Source organism: Enhydra lutris, unplaced genomic scaffold (assembly GCF_002288905.1).
Source record: "Enhydra lutris kenyoni isolate GAN:26980312 unplaced genomic scaffold, ASM228890v2 scaffoldscaffold67, whole genome shotgun sequence".
Classification (NCBI taxonomy): Eukaryota; Metazoa; Chordata; class Mammalia; order Carnivora; family Mustelidae; genus Enhydra; species Enhydra lutris.
Genome location: NW_019154151.1, coordinates 277,354 through 300,857, shown reverse-complemented (window position 1 = coordinate 300,857; position 23,504 = coordinate 277,354). Strand labels below are relative to the sequence as shown.

General features: G+C 33.4%; 1 protein-coding gene across 1 annotated transcript in view; it reads right to left on the bottom strand.

Moving 5' to 3' along the window:
• The window catches only part of LOC111159226 (kelch like family member 4), a 122,719-nt gene extending 103,618 nt beyond the window's left edge, over positions 1-19,101 (bottom strand). Inside the window, 2 exon segments of the mRNA XM_022521668.1 lie at positions 18,678-18,913; positions 18,916-19,101. Coding sequence (XP_022377376.1) covers positions 18,678-18,913; positions 18,916-19,101 — 422 coding nt within the window.
• Between the last annotated feature and the right edge of the window lie 4,403 nt (positions 19,102-23,504).

Here is a 23,504-nt window from a genome sequence, read left to right as displayed (position 1 = left end):
GACTTTTTCTTGAACTCAGAGTATATGGAGAATCTCTCATGTGGTGATAGACAATTTATAAAGCATTACATCTACTCCTGAATTGACTGAATGCTTTAATATATTTTCTGCAAACAATGGCATGAACAAGATGACTTAACTATTTCTATGACACAATAGTTTGTGGAATCTACTGATTTATATCTTTGAAGTGGCAGCTACCTAATTTGAAAAGACATAGTTATTTCAAATATTTAATCACAAGGAATTCTGTAATCAGCACTTTTCAACATCATCTATAACGATAATTGGATATTAATAATTTTATCAGAAGAAAAAAGTAGAATATGCTGTTGAGATAGTAACCTGGTCAAATTTCAGAAGTTAGAAAACTTGACTTACAGTCCCACTTTTGCCACTAATTATCTATAGTTATTCTCTTTTAGACTTCAATTTTCAAACCTGCAGTTCTTTAAAAGTCCTTTCAAATTAAAATTATAAGATATCTACAAATATACAATTATTATAGACACAATTCAAAATAAAAACATGAAAAAATTAGAGCAGAAATTTCTTCAGATGTACAATCGTTATGAAACTAATCATAGCATATGCAGGTGCTTTGATCTTTTCTGACAAGTTCAAGTGTATATACAATACTTTATATAGAAATAAAAACCATCTTGACCTGTTGCAAAATGTATGCTAATTGCTATCAAAATTGCTTCATCCTTAAGTAAGCCAAATTATTAATATCAGATAAATGGTCCTAAAATGTGATTATTTAATGTACTAAATGATCTTATTCAGATCAAAATTTGTAGAGAAAAACTTAATATTTCATCACCTTTTCTAGCTTCCTTAAAAATGACAAAAAAAACCCTCCTTTTTTTCTGTTTTGGGTTTTGCTTTTAAACTTATGTAACTCTATAAGCCCATGTAGAGAACAAAGAAAATATATAAGGTGAAGAAAGCAACTCTGAAGTACTAAAAAAATGTAAGGAGAAAGTAAAAGAAAATCAGACTATTTGTTATGAAAGCTGACATGGGGAAAATTAGGTCTGATGGCAGTGTTGCAGAACATAATCAGAATTTTTAAGAAATATAGTATATATAAAATTATATTAGTAATTATTGTCCAGTCTTCAAGAAATCACACCAAGAGTTAAGGGACTTAATAATGGTAAACTGTCATTGGTTATTATTTTTCTGATTTTGAAAAACTGAAAATAATAAAAGAATTTCTATGTGGTTGAAGTTTATTTTTATTCCTGGATTAACCTTTCTATGTTTGCATTTCAAGATGTCTTGAGTTGAGTGGCTCAGTGGATCAAGCATCCACCTCTTGATTTTGGCTCAGGTCATCTCAGAGTTGTGAGATTGAACCCAATGTGGAGCTCGTGTTGGACTGTGAGCTCAGCATGGAATCTGCTTGGGATTCTCTCTACCTCTCCTTCCTTTTTGCCCCTCCTTCCCCCCTTTAAAGAAATAAATAAATAATCTTTAAAAAACGACTTGAGTCATTTAAACCCACTTCCATCCTAAACTGTCAGATAGCCTCCCTATTAAACACTAGGAAATCTGAACTGAGTGGCTGCCTTGTAAGTGTTCTTAAAAGATTGTGTTTTCCATTCTAACTGGATTATGAATTTCTTAATGGTAGGATTTATGTTTTACTCCCTTCATTATCCTTTCACAGAACCTAATAAAGTTAATTACACATGAAAGGATGCAAAGCTAAATTAATGCTGCTGACTACTTTTCAAGCATTTTCCCAGTTAGTATTTGAGAATTTGTCAATGTAACCCACAGATTCAAAAGTATCTACAATTCCTTTTTTTTTTTTCATTTTTTTTTTTTAAACTAACATGGGGCTTGGACTCCTAACGCTGAGATCAAGGCCCGAGCTGACATCAAGAGTTGGGCACTCGACTGAGCCACCCAGGTACCCCTCTACAGTCCTTTATACAACATATAATTGATTATTATACATTATAATTGATTATACTTTATATAAAGCCTTGTTTTTATTTTCATTTCATCTTTGCCTTTACCAATATATCAGTGTCTATAGATATCCTGACAAATTGGGCTTGCTGTAGCTTACCATATATATATATATATATATATATATTTAAGTTTAGTTCAGAAATTTGTTAAAAATTCACATTATTAAATCCCACTTCAAAACTAATAAATTAAATTATCTGGTAGTGGATATTGAGTAAGTACATTTTTAACAAGCTCCACAGATGATACTTGACTACAGGGAGGTCCAGGATGCTATTCAGCACTATCAGGAGAGGGAATTGTCCCAGGAGTAGTCCATTGGACTAGTATCTAAAAATGATCTGCCTCTAGCACTCTGATATAACTTTATAACCTTATAGATTTAGTAGGGGTTGTTTTACTAGCCTTGGCTTCACATTCTTATTTTTTCTGTCACCTTTATCCCAGATTCAGACCTCCAGTTTTATGGCCTTGGCAAGGCAAACGTTCCTTTTATTTAATGATCTCTTTTTACTGTTCTTAGTACTTTGACTAAACCTTGATTTTGGTTAATTCATTCATTGTAACATAGCAAGAAGCTCTTAAATTACTTTGCCTTGTGAAAAGATTTTGGAGATACACTTTGAAGGTGAAAATAATAAGGGGTCATCACTAGCAATGGGGAAATTGAGTCCATTTAAGGTCTAAGTTCAACCTTTAAGGAGATGGGTATTATCACACTGGCTTTGCTCTTATGATAATTCCTTGCTTATACTTGATGAAATTTCTGAAATAATATCCTGGTTGCCTAATTAGCCTGGAATAATAAGCTTCGAATTAGAGTACTTAAAGTGTATTGACCTAGAGATTTTATAGTTGGACTTTACTTCCCCAGAGTAAATGAATACCTTTATTGGCTTACCAAGGTATTTTTACCATTTTATACTTTTGACAATCTTAATACAAAGGAAAAAAAACCTCAAATGTATGGTTTCATGTCTCTAAGTGATTTTATAAGACTATCTGCTACATTTAGCCTTTTTTATATAATTCTCTCATTACTGTTCTGCAAAATTGTATTTTCTTTCTCAACCATATGTGGTCTATATTGCAGTCTTCACAAATATAGAATTTAATGATGAAAGCTCAATATTAATAAAAGTATCTTAAGGAAATACAGTAGGGTTTCTTTGATTATTCTTATAATTGATTTTTCATTGAAAATTGGTACTTTTCTCTTCCAGTTAAGGTATTATACTCTCCAATAAAATAACAGTTATACTCAATATGAATATACTTAAAATTGTCTGTTTTTATATGACTGATATATCATTTTATGGAGTCTTGAAGAATGCAAATGGTTTTTAATGGATGATACAAATATCTCTCATTTATTACAGATAAAGTTGGAAATGTGATAATAGATTGTAAGGATTTTAAATTATCAAACTAAAATAAGTGTAGAAAGAACTTGCCTCAACATAATAAAGGCCACATATGAAAAGCACACAGCTAACATCATAGTCAACAGTAAAAATATATATGAATGCATTTTCTCTAAAATCAGTAACAAGGTAAGGATGCCCATTCTCATCACCTCTATTCAACATCACACTGGAACTCTTAGCCAAAGCAATAAGGAAGAAAAAATAAATAAAAGTCATACAAATCAGAAAGGAAGAAGAAAAATTGTATTTGTACATGTCATAATCTGATGTATAGATAATCATGGAAACTCTTTAATAACTGGTAGAACTAATCAATGAATTTGGTAAAGTTACAAGATATAAAATCAACATATAAAAATCAGTTACATTTCTTTATACTAACAACAACCTATCTGAAAAAGAACTTAAGAAAAATGATCCTATTGAGGCACGTGCATGGCTTAGTTGGTTGAGCACCTGACTCTTAGCTTCAGCTTAGGTCATCATCTTAGAGTTGTGAGATTGAACCCCACGTTAGACTCCACACTCAGTAGTAAGTCTGCTTGAGATTGTCTCCCTACTCCCCCGCAGACTCTCTTTTTCTGTCTCTAATATAAATAAATAAATTTTTTTTTAAAAAGAAAAAAAAACAGCCATATTGACAACAAGATAAAAAAGAATAACACACTTAAGGATAAACTTAACCAAAGGTAATAGACTGTATGGTTAAAAATTACAGAAAAGTAATGAAATAAATTAGACACAAATAAAAGGAAAGACATCCCCTGTTCATGGATGGAAAAAATGATATTGTTAAAATGCCAATAATACCCAAAGTTATCTACAGATTATTGCAATCTCTATTAAAACCTCAATGCCATTCTTCACAAAAAAGGGGGAAATATCCTGAAATTCATATGAAACTACAAAAAAAAAAAAAAAATAGCCAAAGCAATCTTGAAAAAAGAACAAAGCTGAAGGTATCACATTTCCTGATTTCAAAATATACTACAAAGCTACAGTAATTAAAATAGTATGGTATAGGCACAAATTGACATATAGACCAATGGAACAGAATTAAGAGCTCAGAAAAAAAAATCATGCATATATGGTTAACTGATCTTTGATGAGGGTGTCAAGAATATACAATGAGGAAAGGACAACCTCTTGAACATACAGTGTTAAAAAACTGCGTATCTACATGCAAAAGAATGAAATCAGACCTTAATCTTACAACTTTCACAAAAATCAACTCACAATGGGTTGAAGATTTAAATGTAATACCTGAAACTGTAAAACTCTGAGCAAAAGAAAACCTTCAGGGCATTGGTCTTGGAAGTTATTTCTTGAATATAACACCAAAAACACAAGCAACAAAAGCTGAAATTGACCAGTGAGAATACATCAAACTCAAAAGCTTCTGTACAGCAAAGAGTGAAAAGACAACCTATGGGTTGGGAGAATATATTTTCAAACCATCTATGTAATAAAGGAATACAATCTAAACTATAAAAGTAACTCATACAATTCACTAGCAAAAAAACAAATAATGTGATTAAACAATGGGTAAAGTACTCGCATAGACAGTTCTCCAAAGACATACAAATGGCCAATCGACATATGAAAATGTCACTAATCGTCAGTGAAATAAAAATCAAAACCACAGTGAGATATCACTTCATGCCTTTTAGAATGGCTATCATAAAAAAAAAAAGAAAAGAAAACAAGTGTTGGTGAAGATGTGGAGAAATTGGAACCCTTGTACAATATTAGTGGGAATGTAAAATGATGCAACTGCTATGGAAATCGTTTTGGAGTTTCCCCTAAAAATTAAAACTAGAACTGTCAAAAGATCCAGAAATCCCATGCCTAAATATATATAAAAAATCAAGATCAGGGGGCGCCCGGGTGGCTCAGTGGGTTAAGCCTCTGCCTTCGGCTCAGGTCATGATCTTGGGGTCCTGGAATCAAGCCCAGCATCAGACTCTCTGCTCAGCAGGGAGCCTGCTTCCCTCTCTCTCTCTCTCTGCCTGCCTCTGTGTGTACTTGTGATCTCTGTCCGTCAAATAAATAAAATCTTAAAAAAAAATCAAAATCAGTATCGTGAAGAGACATCTACACTCCCATGTTCATTGCAGCATTATTCACAATATTCAAGAAATATAAATAACCTAAGTCTATCAGTGGAGGAATGCATAAAGACAATGTGGTATATACATACAATGGAATATTAGCCTTAATAAAGAGAGAAATTCTGCCCTATGCAATAACATGGATGAACCTGGAGGACATCGTGTGTTAAGTAAAATAAGCTAGTCATAGAAGGACAAAAGCTACCTGATTTCACTTATATGAGGTAAACAAAATAATCAAATTCCTAAAAAAAAAAAATGGAATGGTGGTTTCCAGTGGCTGGGGGTATGGAAAATGGGGAGTTGTTGTTCAACAGGTATAAAGTTTCAACATTGTGCCTATAGTTAACAGTACTCTATTATGTACCTAAAATTTTGTTGAGAGGGTAGATTTCATGTTAAGTGTTCTTACCACAATAAAAAAAAATAAAAGCTAGAATATTTTTAAAAAGTTAAAATTATTTATTCAAATATATTCATGAACTGTCTGGAGTCCTGAAATCCCATTCAACTGGACATTGATAATATATCATAGTTTTTAGATTTAAACATCATGAGTAGATACTCCACAGTCATGTTGAGTCTTGTATTTTCCTTTTTCTTTTTAAGATTTATTAGGTTTAGAGAGAAAGTGAGTTCTAGCAAGGGGAAAGGAGGTAGAGAAGGAGAGAAGCAGACTCCCTGCTGCATGGGGAGCCCAGTGTGGGGCTCAATCTCACAATCTTCAGATCATGACCTCCACTGAAATCAAGAGTTTGACACTCAATTGATTGAGCCATACAGACAGCCCAAGTTCTGTATTTTTTGTTTTTCTCACATTTTTCCTTAAGTTGTTATACTTATTAATATGCTCTTTTCAGTACCATTCATTACTTTATCCTTCCTGTGATATGGAACTATTTAAGATCTGAGAAAAACAAATAGAACATGTTCCTAAAATTATACACAGACACAAAAAAAAATTATTAGGGATTAATAAGTCCTGACCTCTAAGATAAAATCCAGACAGTCCTTACCCTGTCTTTTCAAACCCTACATCATCAATGTCTGACCTTTATTTCCTGCAAAGTTTTGTACTATTCTTCAATGTATATCATTCACTTCAACTAAAGTGAAATCTATCTTTTGAGCACACTTCAACTCCTGTGCTTCAGTGCCTTTTTGAAGAAACTCTGTGTTGTTCCTCCTACCTAGAATTCATTCTTCCCCATATCTGTATCAAAATGTTATCCATTCATCAAGATTCATCTCAAATCATCTCTCCTCCATGAAGTATTCTAAAGTTGCTCTGATCAGAATTACTTTATGTCTTTGAATGCCTATAGGGCTTAATCACCAAGTAACTTAAAACTGTTCTCGCAATATACTCCTTTTTTATGCCCAGGAAAATTTTAAATGAAATACTTTATCCACCCAACAATATTATAAGGGTTTAGTGGGAATCCACAAATATTGTTTATCTTTGCTTTTTTTTATTTTTTATTTTCAGCATAACAGTATTCATTGTTTTTGCACCACACCCAGTGCTCCATGCAATACGTGCCCTCTATAATACCCACCACCTGGTTCCCCCAACCTCCCACCCCCGGCTCCTTCAAAACCTTCAGGTTGTTTTTCAGTGTCCACAGTCTCATGGTTCACCTCCCCTTCCAATATTTTAATTCTTAAAGAACCTAAGAAAACCTAATACATACAGTAGGGGTTTAATAAATGTTGAATGAAGGAAACAATAAATGAATACGAACATCTTAGTTAAGGAACTGGCTGGTTGAATGTTACAACAGACTTCAGACTAAGTTACGGAGTTGTGTTGCCTAAATTTTCATGTGACTGTTACATATGCAGTTGTTTATTAGTGTTATTATAACTACTGTAATTGTTAGCCAGAAAAGGACACTTAAATGCCATTGTGCTTGGAAGAGTCTAGTTTTTCAGGGAAAAGATGGACAAAAGATTTAACATATAGTACTAATTGAATAAGCTACTAGTGGGATGAATAAAAACAATCATTTATGTTAAGGACTCACTAAAAAATATTTCCAAATTGTTTAGTATGGCTACTGAAGAAGTAACAGAAATAGGGTATAAGTAAGCCATGAGGTCTATATTCTGAATGGGAACATTTGAGAGTGTGGAAGGGATAAGTTACTCTGATTAAGAGTAACAGGCTAAGGAAGGTTAACAGTAGTAACAAAGTATTCACTTCTGATAGTTTTTTTTTCCAGTGATCTATTTTTTAAATTAAGTTTTTATTTTAATTCAGTTATATAACATTGTGTGATATTAGTTTCAGGTGCACATTATAGTGTTTCAACAATTATATACAACACCGGGTGCTCACCACAAGTGCATTTTTTAAAGATTTTATTTATTTATTTGACAGAGAGAGAGATCACAAGTAGGCAGAGAAGCAGGCAGAGAGAGAGAGGGAAGCAGGCTCCCTGCTGAGCAGAGATCCCGATGCGGGGCTCGAACCCAGGACCCTGGGATCATGACCTAAGCTGAAGGCAGAGGCTTTAACCCACTGAGCCACCCAGGCACTCTCACAAGTGCATTTTTATCCCCATAACCTATTTCACCCATCCATCAACACAACTTCCCTCTGGTAACAATCAGTTTGTTCTCTATAGTTAAGAGTCTGTTTCTTGGTTTCCCTTTCTCTCTCTTTTTACCTTTGCTTGTTAGTTTTCTTTCTTAAATTCCACATACAGGTAAAATCAGATGGTATATGTATTTCTTTGACTGATTCATTTTGCTTAGAATTATACTCTCTAGCTCCATCCATGTTGTTGCAAATGGCGAGATTTTATTTTTTTTTATGGATGAATAATAGTCTTATATATATAACATCTTTATCCATTCCTCAACTGATGAACACATGGGCTGATTTCATATTTGATCATTATAAATAATTCTACTATAGATATAGGGGTGCAGTATCCCTTTGAATTAATGTTTTGTGTTTTTTTGGCAAATTCCAAGTATTACGATTACGGGATCAAAGGTACTTCTAAATTTAACTGTGTAAGGAACCTCCATACTGTTCTCCACAGTGGCTGCACAAGTTTGCATTCCCACCAACAGTGCAGGAGGGTTCCTTTTTTCCCACATCCTTGCCAATGTTTGTTGTGTGTGTGTGTGTGTGTGCGTGTGTTGTCATTCTGACAAGTGTGAGGTCACAGGTGTGAATATCTCATTGTACTGTTGATCTGCATTTCCCTCACAATGAGTGATAGGTTTTGTTTTTCTTTTTTGTATCTCCTTTAGTTGAAATGTTAAGTTGTTTCTCTTTTTATTTTTTTCTTATTTTTTTAAAATTTTTTTCTTCCTTCTTGAGATAGGCTTGTATTGCTATAAATGTCCCTCTTAGAACCATTTTTGCTGCATCCCAATAGCTTTGGACTGCTTTGTTTTCATTTTCATTTATTTCCATGTACTTTTTTATTTCTTCTTTGATTCTTTAGTTGACCCATTGATTGTTTAGTAGCATGTTATTTAACCTCCATGTATTTGTGTTCTTTCCATTTTTTTTTTCTTTTGGTTGATTTCTAGTAATAGTGTTGTGGTCAAGAAAAATGCATGGTATGACTTCAATATTTTTTTAATTTATTGAGTGACCTAATTTTTGTGGGTGGATTTGCTTTATGGCCTAATATGTGATCTATTCTGGAGGAATTCCATGTGCACTTGGAAAGAATGTATATTCTGCTGTTTTAGGATGGAATGTTCTGAATATATCTGTTAAATCTATCTATGCCTGTGTGTCATTAAAAGACATTGTTTCTTTTTATATTTCCAGCTTAGATGATCTGTCCTTTGATGTAAGTGGGGGTGTTAAAGTCCCCTAGTATGCTTGTATTACTATTAGTTCCTTATGCTTGTTAATAAATGTTTTATATATTTAGGTGTTCTCATGTTGGGTATATAAACATTTACAATTGCTGTATCTACTTTTTGGATTTTAACTTTTATTATGATAGAGTGCCCTTCTTTATGTCTTGTTACATTCTTTATCTTACATTTTATTTTGTCCAATATAGATATTGCTATCCTGGCTTTCTTTTGATATCCACCTTCATGATAACTATCTCTCCATCCTCTCACTTCTTTTTTTTTTAAAGATTTTATTTACTTTTCCTTTTCAGAGGGGGAGATGAACCATGAGAGACTGTGGACTCTGAGAAACAAACTAAGGTTTTTTAGAGGGGAGGGGGATGGAGGGATGGGTGAGCCAGGTGGTGGGTATTAAAGAGGGCACATATTGCATGGAGCACTGGTTGTTGTACATAAACAATGAATCTTGGTCAATAACTGAAGATGTATTTTATGGTGACTAACATAACACAATAAAAATAAATAAAATTTAAAAAGAAGATTTTATTTACTTATTTGACAGAGAGAGAGGGAGAGAGAGCACAAGCAGAGGGAGTGGAAGAGGGAGAAACAGGCTCTGTGCTGAACAGGGAGCTCAATGTGGGGCTTGATCCCAGGACACTGGGATCATGACCTAAACCAAAGGCAGACACCCAACTGACTGAGCTACCCAGGTGAGCCCATCCCCCACTTTTGATCTGCAGGTGCATTTAGGAGTGAAATGAGTCTCTTATCAGCAACGTAGAGATCGTTCCTGTTTGTTTTGTTTTTGTTTTTAATAAATTCTGTCACTCTACGTCTTTTGATTGGAGTATTTAGTCCATTTATACTCACAGTAATTATTGATAGATATGTGTTTATTGACATTTTGTTACCTTTTTTGTGGTTGTTTCTATAGTTTTTCTCAGATTCTTTCTTGATGTTTTTCATGGCTTGCTGGATTTCTTTAGTGATGTACTTGGATTTCAAGGATTCTGATTCCTTTCTTATTTTTTGTTTATCTCTTACTGGTCTTTGAATTGTGATTACCATTAGGTTTGTATATAACGTCTTCTGCATCCTGTGTGTATAGTAATAGTTGGCTTATGTTTGAACACTTTTTTTACTGCCATATTTTCGTATATTGTATTATATTTTAGATATTTTTATTTTGCGAATTCCCTGACTGATTTTGCAGATAAACTTAATTTTCACACTCTCATTTATGCTCTTTTTCCCACTCAGTTCATCCTTTTTGATACTTCTTGTAGGGTTGGTTTAGTGGTCATGAACTTCTGCAGTTTTTGCTTCTCTGAAAAACTCATTTTTCATTTTATTATTTTTTCCCCTTTCTGAGAAACCCTTTATCCCTTTTTCTATTCTTAATGATAGCCTTGTTAGAAAGTGTATTTTTGGCTGCAGATTTTTCCCTTTCAGCACTTTGAATATATCATGTTATTCCCTTGTGGCATGCAATATTTCTGCTCAAAAATCTGCAGGCGCCCTTATGTGGTTTTCCTTGTATGTAACACTTTTCTTTTATCTTGCTGTTTTTATTTTTTTTATCATAAATTTTTACCATTTTAATTACTTGTATCTTCGTATGGACCTGCCTGAGTTGATTTTTTGGGGGGAATCTCTGTGTTCCCTGGATTTGGATATCTATTTTTTCCCCCAAATTGGAAAAGTTTTCAGCTATTATTTTTCAAATAAAATATCTGCCCACTTTTCTCATTCTTCTTTTTCTCGGATCCCTATAATGCAACGTTATTATGCTTCATGGAGTCACTCAGTTTTGTAAGGCTATTATCCATTTGCATATTTTTCCCTCTCATTTGCTCAGCTTGGTTACTTTCCATTTCTCTGTCTTCTAGGTCATTAATTCATTCCTCTGCTCCATCCCATCTGCTATTCAACCAAATGTATTTTAAATTTCATTTATTGGGTTCTTCATCTCTGATTAGTTCTTTTTTGTGTCTTTGTTAAGGGTCTTGCTGATGTCTTCTACTCTTTTCTCAAGTCCAGTGAGTATGTTTATTATCATTGTTTTAAATTCTCTATCAGGCATATTATTTATATCCATTAAGCTCAGGTCTCTTTGTCCTATTATTTCACTTGTGAATTATTTAATTTTTGACGTATTTCCCTGTGTCCTCATTTTGTCTAATTCTCTATGTCTGTTTCTGTATGATAGGAAATGCCAGCTATGTGTCCTGATCTTGAATGTAGTGATTTTATGAGGAAGAGGTGTTGTAGCACTTTGCAATGCAGTGTTCCCTGCTCCCTAGGACTTGGAAATTCAGAGAGTAACTCCTGTGTGTGTTGTGTGTGTCCTGTTGTATTCTATTTGTTTTTCCCTTCAATCTGGTTATCAGCAGTGACTCTTTTCACCTGTTGTAGGCAGTGCTTTGTCCCTGGTAGGTGTGGGGTATGTTTTAATAAATATGATTCAGTCTGCTTGTTAAAGGAAACCTGGAACCCCCACTTCTAGGATGAGTTGTACTAAGTGGATATGTACAGCATGTATAGTTGGGGCACTTTTCCAAGGTGTATCTCAAGCTTCTGTAGTGTCCACTGCTGCTGTCACAGACATTGCTATGACCACTGTATGGCTACAATACTGTAGCCATCAGAACTGAGGCCCCACAAAATGCATGGGTCAAGAGAGGGTGCTGGTAAGATTTGTGCTGGTCTTCTGGGGGGAGAGGACACATCATCCTGGGACTGAGGCAAGGCTGACTGGAAAGAGTGGATGAACTGATGGGTGGGGGTAGGTCAGGGCTTGGTGTGAGCAGGTTTGGTAGTGAATGTGAGCACAGTGCTTATCCCTGGATGTTGCTGTTTACCCTGATGAGTAATGGGGGAAATTGCTCCCTGCCAGCTACTTTGTTCCTGGAGTGCTCTCCCCAATATCCTTATCTCTCTGGGACATGTTCTGTAATGACTAAATTACTCTCTCCAGGCATTTATCTAACTGCTGGTTCTATGCTTTATCTATGCTATATCTGCTCAGGCTATTTGGCATGCTGCCTGTTTATGGGCAGGGACCGAGTTTCCTAAGGCTCTCAGAACTCTCCCAGAGCCAAGCTCACCATTTTTTAGAATTCCAGGCTTTAAGTCTAACTGGTTGTAAGAACTTATGAAATCCAGACCCTCACACTTTCAAAGCCATTATAGGAGTTTGTCTTCCTTATGGTGTGTCTCTGGTGTGATCATGTATCTTGCCCTTCATCATTTCCTTGGTTTCCACTCCCCCTGCCCCATCCACAGAGGGCCACAGTCCATTTAGGTCTCAAATCACATCTCCACTTTTCCTACTTTCTTTGATGTGATCTCTTCACTACCTTTGGTTGTGGAGTTCATTCTACCCATCTTTGGGTCATTTTCTTGGTTACTAACATTGATGTGAGTGTTATCTAAATGTGGACATGGGTTAAGATAAATGTAGGGTCCTCCTACTCTGCCATCTTCTCCTATCACCCCCACTTCTGATAGTTTTAATGAACATGATCACTGGTTTTGCTTTCTTCCAGTGCAAATTCTAGCAGTATGTAAATATTGTATCTGTATATTGATTTGGGAAATACAATATTATCTTCCTGTGTTTCAGAGTAAAATCTTATGTAATGCTTTTTGTTTTAAATTTCAGTAATACCCGTTTCATCCTAAAATACCAGATAATTAAAAACTACTTGATTTCAATTTTCTCACTTTTAGTTACCTTGTCTTAGTTCTTTTTAAGTGTATTTACAAAAATCTTATTTCTTAGCCATGAGGGCTACACATTTTTCATTTTCTTTAGTAAAATTATAATATGAATATTAAAGAATCACCATGAACAGAATATGCTCAACAGCTGGGGCACCTGGGTGTCTCAGACAGTTGGACATCTGACACTTGCTCTTGGCTCAGGTCTTGATCAGGGTCAGGAGTTTAAGCCCTGCATTGGGCTCTATGCTGGGCATGGAGCCTACTTAAAAAATTAAAATTAAAATAAAAAAAGAATACTGTAATTGCTATATTTTTCATTTTAGAACAGAGGGGCTTTTTCTTATAAGGAAGCTTGTTTTTATATATGATGTTGTTTTCCTCCTGAGAAATAAATCACAGACAGCAATATAAAGAAATGGGGAAAAAAGGGTTATTTTTCATTTGAAAACATCATTAAATATATGCCACTTTGTTAGTATCCATGGTGTACTCAATGATTAAATAAAAAAATATTTCTATTAGCTTATTATTATAACTAACTATGACCTTATTAGTTGCTATGCCCTTAAAAATTGATAAATAATAACTATAATCCTTATCATCAGGATAGGATTAGAAATTGCATATGGCTTTTAGATGTTCTCATAACTTTAGCTGCCTTCCATTAGAATTGTCTTTAGGATATTATCTTGTTGCCAATACATAGGATTTTTGCATGGAGGAGGTAACAGCCCATTGTTTTTGATTTAATATCCTATTAATCATTTGACAATGAACAAAACTAAAGAAAACAAATGAATAACAAGTTTTTACAACTGGTTATTGATTCATGGAATCTACATACTAGGCTAGCATTTGCTAAAATATTGTGCTTTTTTAGAAAAATTGTGATAGTCTAATAATTGTATAGAAAGTCTCTACAAACCCCATACCCAGTTTCCATTATTGTTAATATCTTATATTAGTATGGCACATTTGTTACGATTAACTAACCAACATCTTCTATTAACTAAAATCCATTCTTTATTCAGATTTCCTCAGTTTTTAACCTAAGGTCTTTTCTGCTCTGCATCCTCATGTCTTCTTAGGATCTTGCTTGTGATGGTTTCTCAGACTTTCCTTTACTTATTTATTTATTTATTTTACAAAGAAAGAGCAAGTGGGAGGAGGGGAACAGGGAGAGAGAAATCCTGAAGCAGACTCCCTGTTGAGTATTGAGTCCTATGTGAAGCTTGATCCCAGGATCCTGAGATCCTGACCTGACCTAAAACCAAGAGTGGGTCACTCAACTGACTGAGTCACCCAGGGGCCCTTCAGACATTCCTTTTGTGATGACATTAATTGTTTGAAGATTACAAACCAGGTACTTTTAAAATATTCCTCTATTTGGATTTGTCTGGTAGTTTTTCTCATTATTAGATTGAGGAGGTTGTAGATTTTGTTGGAGAAAAGGACAGAAGTGAAATTCTGGAATCATTACATATTATCAAGCATATATACTGTCAAAATGACTGAGTACTTCTGATGTTAAACTTGATTACCTGGCTGAGGTCATATTTGTTAGGTTTCTCTACTGTAAATTTACTTTCCCCCACCCCAACAGTTCTATACTGTATCACTTTTAAGAAAGAAGTTTATGTGCAGCCCACATTTAAAGTACAGTAGTCACCTCCATCTCCTTGAGGGCAGATTATACAAACAACACATTTGCCTTTGTTCTGTTTATTCAATCACATATTCATATCAATATGGACATGAATATTTATTTTTTTTACTTTGGTTTATAATCAAACAATACTTTATTTTGTTTTTAAAATTTTTCCAGCTTTGGACAATGAGAGCTTTTCAGTTGGCTCTTGTGTCCCTTTGACATGACATAGCTTCCATCATTATTTTTTGAGGACTTTCTTACTTTATGGCACTGCAAAATGTTCCAGGTTCATCTTGTAGAATATTATATTTCCACCCGAGTTTGTTTTTTTTTTTTAATTAGAAATTACTGTTCCTTACTACTCCACCTTGATTCCAGTTTTTCATCTTCAAATATAAGAGTTTTACATACAACACTGCAAGTTATTTTTACTTACAAAGTCATAGGAAAGACATCAATGAGATTACTATTAAGATATCTTACAAAAGTTAGAAAGAAGACATACAAATTAAAAAAAAGAATAACATATAAACTAAAGTACTAAGTGAACATTTAGGTAATGTGTAATAGGTTGATATTAATATGATGTTCTTGAAGTCACATATTAAATAGTACCACACATTTTGTCTTTTATTTCTATTTCTAAATGCAGAAGGGAAATAGTTGCCTTTCAAATATTAGAAATAACAACTGTTTTCAATCACTTACTTTAGTTTATAGTTTATTTTTTAAATTTGTATTATATGTTGGCTAAATGAACATTTAAAAAAAGGAATAACAACTATAGAGATGCTTAATCATAATATTTAAAGGAACATGGAGCTAACATATTGCTGGATCCCTAAATGGAAATAAGTTCCAAATTTTTCAAATGTTAAACATATTTTAATTAATTTTAAGTTAAATATACATGCAATACTACACCAGTAGAAATGAAACACAAGGACCATGGTACCTCATTCTCAGGAATGAGGCTGTCAGTAAAGCAATCAAATAATTTCTATAATTTTGTACAACACACTTTAAACCATAGACAAAATGTTTTAATCTTAAACTTTCTATAAACTACAAATTGTTGTGTGTTCCCTATTTCCTTTGAAATAATAATTTCTACTGAATAATGCAAGGTAAAATATTTTGCTAAGTGAAATATGTAACATTGAGAAAGATAAATACCATGTGATTTCATTCATAAGTGGAATCTAAAAGCAAATGAATAAATAAAAATCAATATATGTCATATGAGAATCATGACCATAACACACTTGTTAAAATATTTGTTCTTATTTTTGTAATGCTGAGGTTGAAATAAAGAAAAGAAAGAACCCTGAACAAGGTAGTTGTGATGAAGCTAAGATGTAGAGTTAGTAGATAACTAAGACAAAAAGATGATAATGACTGGTATACTGGTATGCACATAGTTACAGTGTGGGATCATAATACAGTGCTATTCCTAAATGAAGTACATACTTATAATTCAGTGATATAGGAATGTATTTGGGCTTTTTAAATATTTAAACCAACATATTAATATAACTACTTATTTTTTTCTTCCTCCAAATTTTTACTTACATTCCAGTTAACTAACATACAAAGTATACTAGCTTCAGGTGCAGAATTTAGTGATTCATCACTTATGTACAACTTTAATACTTTGGATTTATTATCTGTGTTAGGAATAATTGTAGGCCATTCAGTTATGTTGCATGTTAATAATTTAGTCTATTCTCTATTAAATTTCTGCAATATTTGTAGAAAGTAGGATGACTTAGATACCTTTACTTTGCCAAGAGTCTCAGAGTCCATCTTGTAGTAGTGTGATAATTCTCCACACTGACTGCCTTGTTACTTAGTTTGTTTACCACAAGAGAGAATGCCAGGCTGTTGCCAACTTCCCAGGATCCTTTCCTCTTGTTCCCCAATCTTGCTGAAGAGAGGCATTAGAGAAGCAAGACATAGAATGTTCCCTCTCAAACTCTCCTTAATCAAGACATAATTCAGAATGGGTAATGATAGATTAATAAACCAACATATTATAATTAATTTACAACTTCTCTTTTGCTTAAACTGTCATTGGCACATGTATAAAACCATTTCTATTTATTTTAAGAAAATATTAACTTTCCACTCTAACCATAGAATATTTAACAGAACATTCTTCAAAATATGAAAACTATCAGGAATAAAACAAAAGAGAAATTTTATATAAATATAAATATCTATATATATATATCTATATCTCTCTATATATATATTACTTGGTGACACTTTCTATTTGACATTTTATCCAGTATTTTTTAGTAACTAATTTATTGTGAATATTCTCATGCTGGCAAATAAATTCAGGAAACTTCAAAAAATTTTATCAGGAGGTCACAATGGATAATTTAAATTTCTCTACAACAGAATCAAATGCATTAATATTAATCTCTCAATTCAGCAGTTTTTTAAATTGTTATTCATGCTGAGGAGAGATCATTTGAAAATGTGCTGAATCTAAAAGCATGGATTATATATAATTTTGAAAGTACAATTAGTTCTATCAAATACAATCTGCTATCCCAGCAGTTATATAAGATTTTCTTGGATAATCACAAACTGTTTAGGGAAATGAATATATACACAATTTCTTAAAATATTTGTATCACATACAATCTAATATTACACTTAAAGTCATTTCACAAAGTCTTTTGCATGTTTACATTGCAACAGGAAGACTGAGTTGCTACAAAGGTGTCATTTTGCACAGTTGATTACCATTTGTTAAAATATTATGTTGCTTTTTCTACTGACATTATGTTTTGAATTTATGGCAGCAAGAATTGTCAGGCCGATGTATTGGGGGAAAAAAAGAAACCCTATATCTAGAAGTAAATTTACCAGTTCTTCTCTTCTGTACTTATGCAGAGACACAGTATACCAAATAAATAAATAAAGATTATTTCCAAATAAATAAGCATAGCTTCAGGTTGAACTGTTATATAATTTAAAGTATATCAAAATACTTCTTTTTCTATGGCTCTTTTACACTTTAAATATATTGCCAAGATCATCAGTTGTGTCTACATATATTGGGGAAAAAACATCTGATAATAAAAAAGATAAAAATAGTAAAAATCTACTAGGTTGTTATATGGGACACGATTAGAATACAGAATGTAATTTTCTTCCATTCAAATAGTACTAGTAGACACAAAAATAAAGACAAAGTAAAATATCTTATGAGCTATACTAAAGCTATACTTTACTATCACTCTTATATCATTTTAATGTCCTGAAATAGCTGACATGTTCTATTTCCTACTTTCAAACATTGCTGCTATAAGCACCATTTCATTATTTGCTTTATGCAAAATATTTTCATGATTATAAACTATCTATGAAACAAATACAACTTAAAATAAATCTCAAATGTGAAAGGAAGCTGTTCTGTACTCTCACATAAAGATAATGTATTGATAGAGTGTAAATACACAACTAGGTACCAAGGAACAGATAAGAATGTGCTGAGCAGTTAGTGCTTTTATTTTGTCAGAACTGGACTAAATCACAAAAGTCAGAAAGAGTTTCTATTTATGTAATTTATTACACTGGCACAGAGAATCACAAGTGAACATCCAAGTCACAGAGGATATTTACAAAAAGTTAGTAATCACAATAAAGATCTCTTATGACAAAACAGAAATCTTAACAGAATTGGAATGGAATCAGAAAAGTAAACTCACAACCGTAAAACATGTTTCCATTAATTATCAAAACATATGTAAAATTACTATTTTCCTTTATAGACTTAGAGGAGTAGTTTTCTTATAAACCCTGATTGGCTGCATACAAATTCAGATAATTATAGCACTTTTATTTAAACAGTAAGTGAGAGTTGTAGAAAATAAGTTAACCTAGTTTATGGTTTTCAGTTATTCGAATGAAAACTCTTACCTCACTGTAGAATCTTCTGTATTATCATCAGCAATCATCTCCAAATCTTGTAAGTGTTTCTCACAGGCTTCTTTAAACAAATTCTCTTCTGAAACTGCTTTAGGAGTATCTTCATTTGCTCGAAGATGTTCTATCAGGTTTTGTGAGTGCCAATTCTGAAAGGATCTCTGATGGTCAGGGGCCAGTGCTGGCCCTGGTTTTAGTATGTTGGGGTGGAAAGAATTTTTTTCCTTTTTTTCAGTCTGTTTCTGTCCTGAGCATGGTTGTTCAACCTGCCCTGAACCGGGATCCCTCTATGCTCATATCCTTCCTGCTGAAGGCATTTTCCAGTGTTGGGTGACCCTTGAGAAGGATGACTAAACCACCTCCAGTGTAGCCTTAGAATCTGTTTCACATGAAACTCTTTCTTGCCAGGCACTGACATTGTTGCAGGAGGAAAGAAAAAAGCCTTCTCTCAACAGAAAGGAAATGGAGCCTTTGTTATCTCCCGTTTCTCTGCCTCTTCTGTAGAACTAACAAAAGCACAAGTGCTGAGAGCAGTTTTGTGTGTGTGTGTGTGTGTGTGTTTTGTTTTTTTTTTTTTGTTTTTTTTTTGTTTTTGTTTTTGCTTGCCTCCTTTCCCCCCAAGGCCTGTGGTGCACTCTAGCTTTCCAGCTGAAGCAGAAAACTGCAGCTAAACATGTAGGTGGAAACTCACACTGACAGGATGATGAGATCAGACCTTAAAGTAAATCAGCTTAGCATAGGAAAGCAGCTACCATAACACACTGCAGCTGCTAGATTTGCAGGCTCATAGCCCTCCCACTTGGACTTGCAAATATCTAACCCAGCTTCTTCCTTACCCTACATGCAGAATCTGTGGCTTAAACCCAGGCAAGTTGGCAAAAGTAGTATTTAAACTCACTTCCTTCTGGATTCCCTCTACTCACCCCACCCCCTGCCAGATTAGCCCACTTCTGAGAAAGTGTCACTTTGTCCTTAGAATAATTTGTACCAGGAGATTCGTGATGATGTTTTTTCAGGTTCTTAATGGAAATTTTGATGGGGTTCATTAAGGGATAGCATCTTATCATTCATCTCATGCAGGTTTGTAGTTATTTTTACAAAATATCTAAAAATGTGAATGGTTTTATATTAATATTTGCTTAAGAACCTGAACAGTTTCAGAAAAATAAGAAAGCATTGGTTACGCATGACTAAACACACACACACACACACACACACACACACCCCACTAGAGGATATATTAATAGTATTTTAAGTCTACACCTGAAGGAAGAGAGCAGTGTTTTTCTAAGCTGGTTAGGTTAGTAGAGATGCCTTCTTTCAGTGACAACAGCTTGAAAGCAAATAGTCTATTCTGGCTCCATGCCTGTATAAACACCTCCTTATTATGCTCTTAACTTTCACAGGGAGTGTTAAAGGTCTATTTTCTTTGATCAAAAGTCTTTGTGAGAGGATGAAAAAGGGCATGTTTTGAATCAACTCCAAATTGCCACATATCTCAGTAATAACTATGTACAAAGTACTTTAATATGTAAATCAGAATCACTAATTGCACATAGGTGTTTCTGTAATAGTCATGTATCAGAAATGTTCTCACCAATGCAATTTTGAAATTCAGTTTGAATTTTATCCAGCTTCCATGTGATGTGTATAAGTCATATGGGGAAGATTATACCAGTGTATTTGCAGAAAGAATATCAGAATTGCAAGGTTTTGGTTTTCGTTCTGACCTTATGGTTAATGAACTGTATAATCTTGAGTAAGTAACTTTACTTTTTTGCATCACAGTTTCTTCATACATAGTATGGAGAGGCTGAAGAGATATTTAAATATCTACCTGCAATGGATTTTAAATGTTTGGAATCAGAAATAAATATCTTTTCCAAAGTTTTGATAGGTATTTTACCTGCAGTTTTCAATGTATCTAATTATAATGTTCCCTTTCTTCTCTTGTTTTTGTAGGTATAATAGTAAATTTGCATCAGTTTGGTGGGGCTATCAATGAGTTACCCAGATACTTGCTAAAACATTATTTTGGCTATTTCTGGTTCACTTTAACATTTAAATTAATAGACTGAGTAAGGTAAATTGCCTTCCTTAATGTGTGTGGACTTTATCCAATCAGTGGAAGGTGAATCAAATATATAAAGCAATTAATAAGGAACATAAAAGATCTCACTGATAATAAGACAAAAGAGTAGGGGAATTTAACACCCTACTTACATCAATGAACTGATCATCTAAGCAGAAAATTCAAGGAAACAATAGCTTTGAATGACACAATGGAGCAGATGGGCTTAACAGATGTATTCAGAATATTTCATCCTAAAGCAGCAGAATATACATTCTTTTCAAGTTCACATGGGACATTCTCCAGAATGGATCATGTACTAGGTCACAAAACAGGCCTCAACAAGTACAAAAAGCCTGAATTAACACCATGCATCTTTGTGGACCACAGTGTCATGAAACTTGAAGTCAGCCACAAGAAAAAAAAAATGGGGAAAACCGCAAATACATGGCAGTTAAGCAACATGTTACTAAACAATGAATATGTCAATCAGGAAATCAAAGACGAAATTTAAAAATATACGTGGAAACCAATGAAAATGAAAACATGACAGTCCAAAACCTTTGGGATGCAGCCAAATTTGTACTAAGAAGGAAATATATAGCTATATAGGCCTAAATCAAGAGAAATCTCAAATAACCGAAACTTACACTGAAAAGAGCTATTAGAAAAAAAAAAAGAAGCCTAAAGCTAGCAGATGGAAAGAGATAATAAAGGCTAGAGCAGAAATAAATGATACAGAAACTAAAAAATAAATAAACACAAACAAAAAACAATAGAACAGATTGATCAGATCAAGAAAATGTCTTGAAAAATTAATAAAATTGATAAATCCCTAGACAGATTTATCAAAAATAGAGAGGAATCAAATAAAATAACAAATGAGAGAGGGAAGATCACAACCAATGCCACAAAAATACCAACAATTATAAGAGAATATTGTGAACAATTATATGTTAACAAATTGGATTACTTGGAAGAAACAGGTTAATTTCTAGAAACATATAAACTGAACCAAAACTGAAACAAGAAAAAATAGAAAACTTGAATATATTGATAAACAGCCAAGAACTTGAATCAGTAATAAAAAATCTCCTAATGAATAAAAGTCTAGGGCCAGATGGCTTCCCAGGAGATTTCTACCAAACATTTACAGAAGAATTGATACCTATTCTTCTCAAATTAATCCTAAAAAGAAAAATGGCAGGAAATTTTCCAAATGCATTCTATGAAGCAAGGATTACCTCGACAAAGGTAGGACATACAGACTCCACTCCACAAAAAAAAAAAAAGAAAAAGAAAAAAGAAGTAAAAAAGCCAATATCCTTGATGAACATGGATTCCTAGATTCTCGACAAAATACTAGCAAATCAAATCTAACAGTATATTAAAATAATCATTCACCAAGATCAAGTGGGATATATTACTGGACTGCCAGTATGGTTCAATATTTATAAATCAAGATGATATACCACATCAATAAAAGAAAGTATAAGGACCAAATTATCCTTTCAATCATTAAATAAAAAGCTTTTCACAAAATGTAAAGTCCATTCATGATAAAAACCCTCAACAAAGTAGAGCTAGAGGGGATATAGCTCAACGTAATTAAGGTCATATATGAAAAACACGCAGCTAATATCATCCTCAATGGGAAAAAAAACTGAGAACTTTTCCTCTATGGTCAAGGACAAACAAGATTGTCCACTATCACCACTGTTATTTAACATAGTACTGGAAGTCCTAGTCTCAGCAAGTAGACAACAGAAAGAAAAAAAAAATATTTCCAAATTGGTAAGGAAAAATTCAAGCTTTCACTATTTGCAGAAGACATGATAAAATGTAAAGAAAGCCCAAAAGACTCCACCAAAAATTTGCTAGAACTGATACACAAATTCAGTAAAGTCATAGAATACAAAATCAACATACAGAAATCTGTTGCATTTCTATACACCAATAATGAAGCAAAAGAAAGAGAAATACAAGAAGTAATCTTATTTACAATTGCACCAAAAATAGTAAGATACATAAGAATAAACCTAACCAAAGAGGGAAAAGATCTGTACTTTGAAGACTATGAAACTGATGAAAGAAATTGAAGGTGACACAAAAAGTGGAAAACATTCCATGCTCAAGAATTAAAGGAACAAATATTGTTAAAATGTCTATATTACCAAAGCCAATTTTCACATTTATTGCAATCCCTGTCAAAAATACCACCACTATTTTTCACAACTAGAAAAAAAAATCCTAAAATTTGTATGGAACCACAAAATACACCTAATATCCAAAGCAATCTTGAAAAACAAACTCAAAGAGCTGGAGTGATCATAGTTCCAGACTTAGAGTTATATTACAAGGTTGGAGTGATCAAAATAATATGGTACTGGCACAGAAACAGACACATCGTTCAATGGAAGAGAATAAAAACTAGAAATAAACACAACTATGTAGTATATTATTATTTAAAAGTATTTAAGAATACCCAATAGAAAACACACACACACACACACACACACACACACACTTTCTTCAACAATGAGTGATGAAAAAACTGGACAGCGCCAACATGCAAAAAATTAAAACTTGACCACTTTCTTAAACCAAACACAAAAATAAATTCAGAATGGATGAAAGACTTATATGTGAGACAGGAAACTATCAAATTCCTGGAGGAAGACACAGGCAGTAATCTCTTTGATATTGGCCACAGCAACTTCTTACTAGGTGTGTATCCTGAGGCAAAGGAA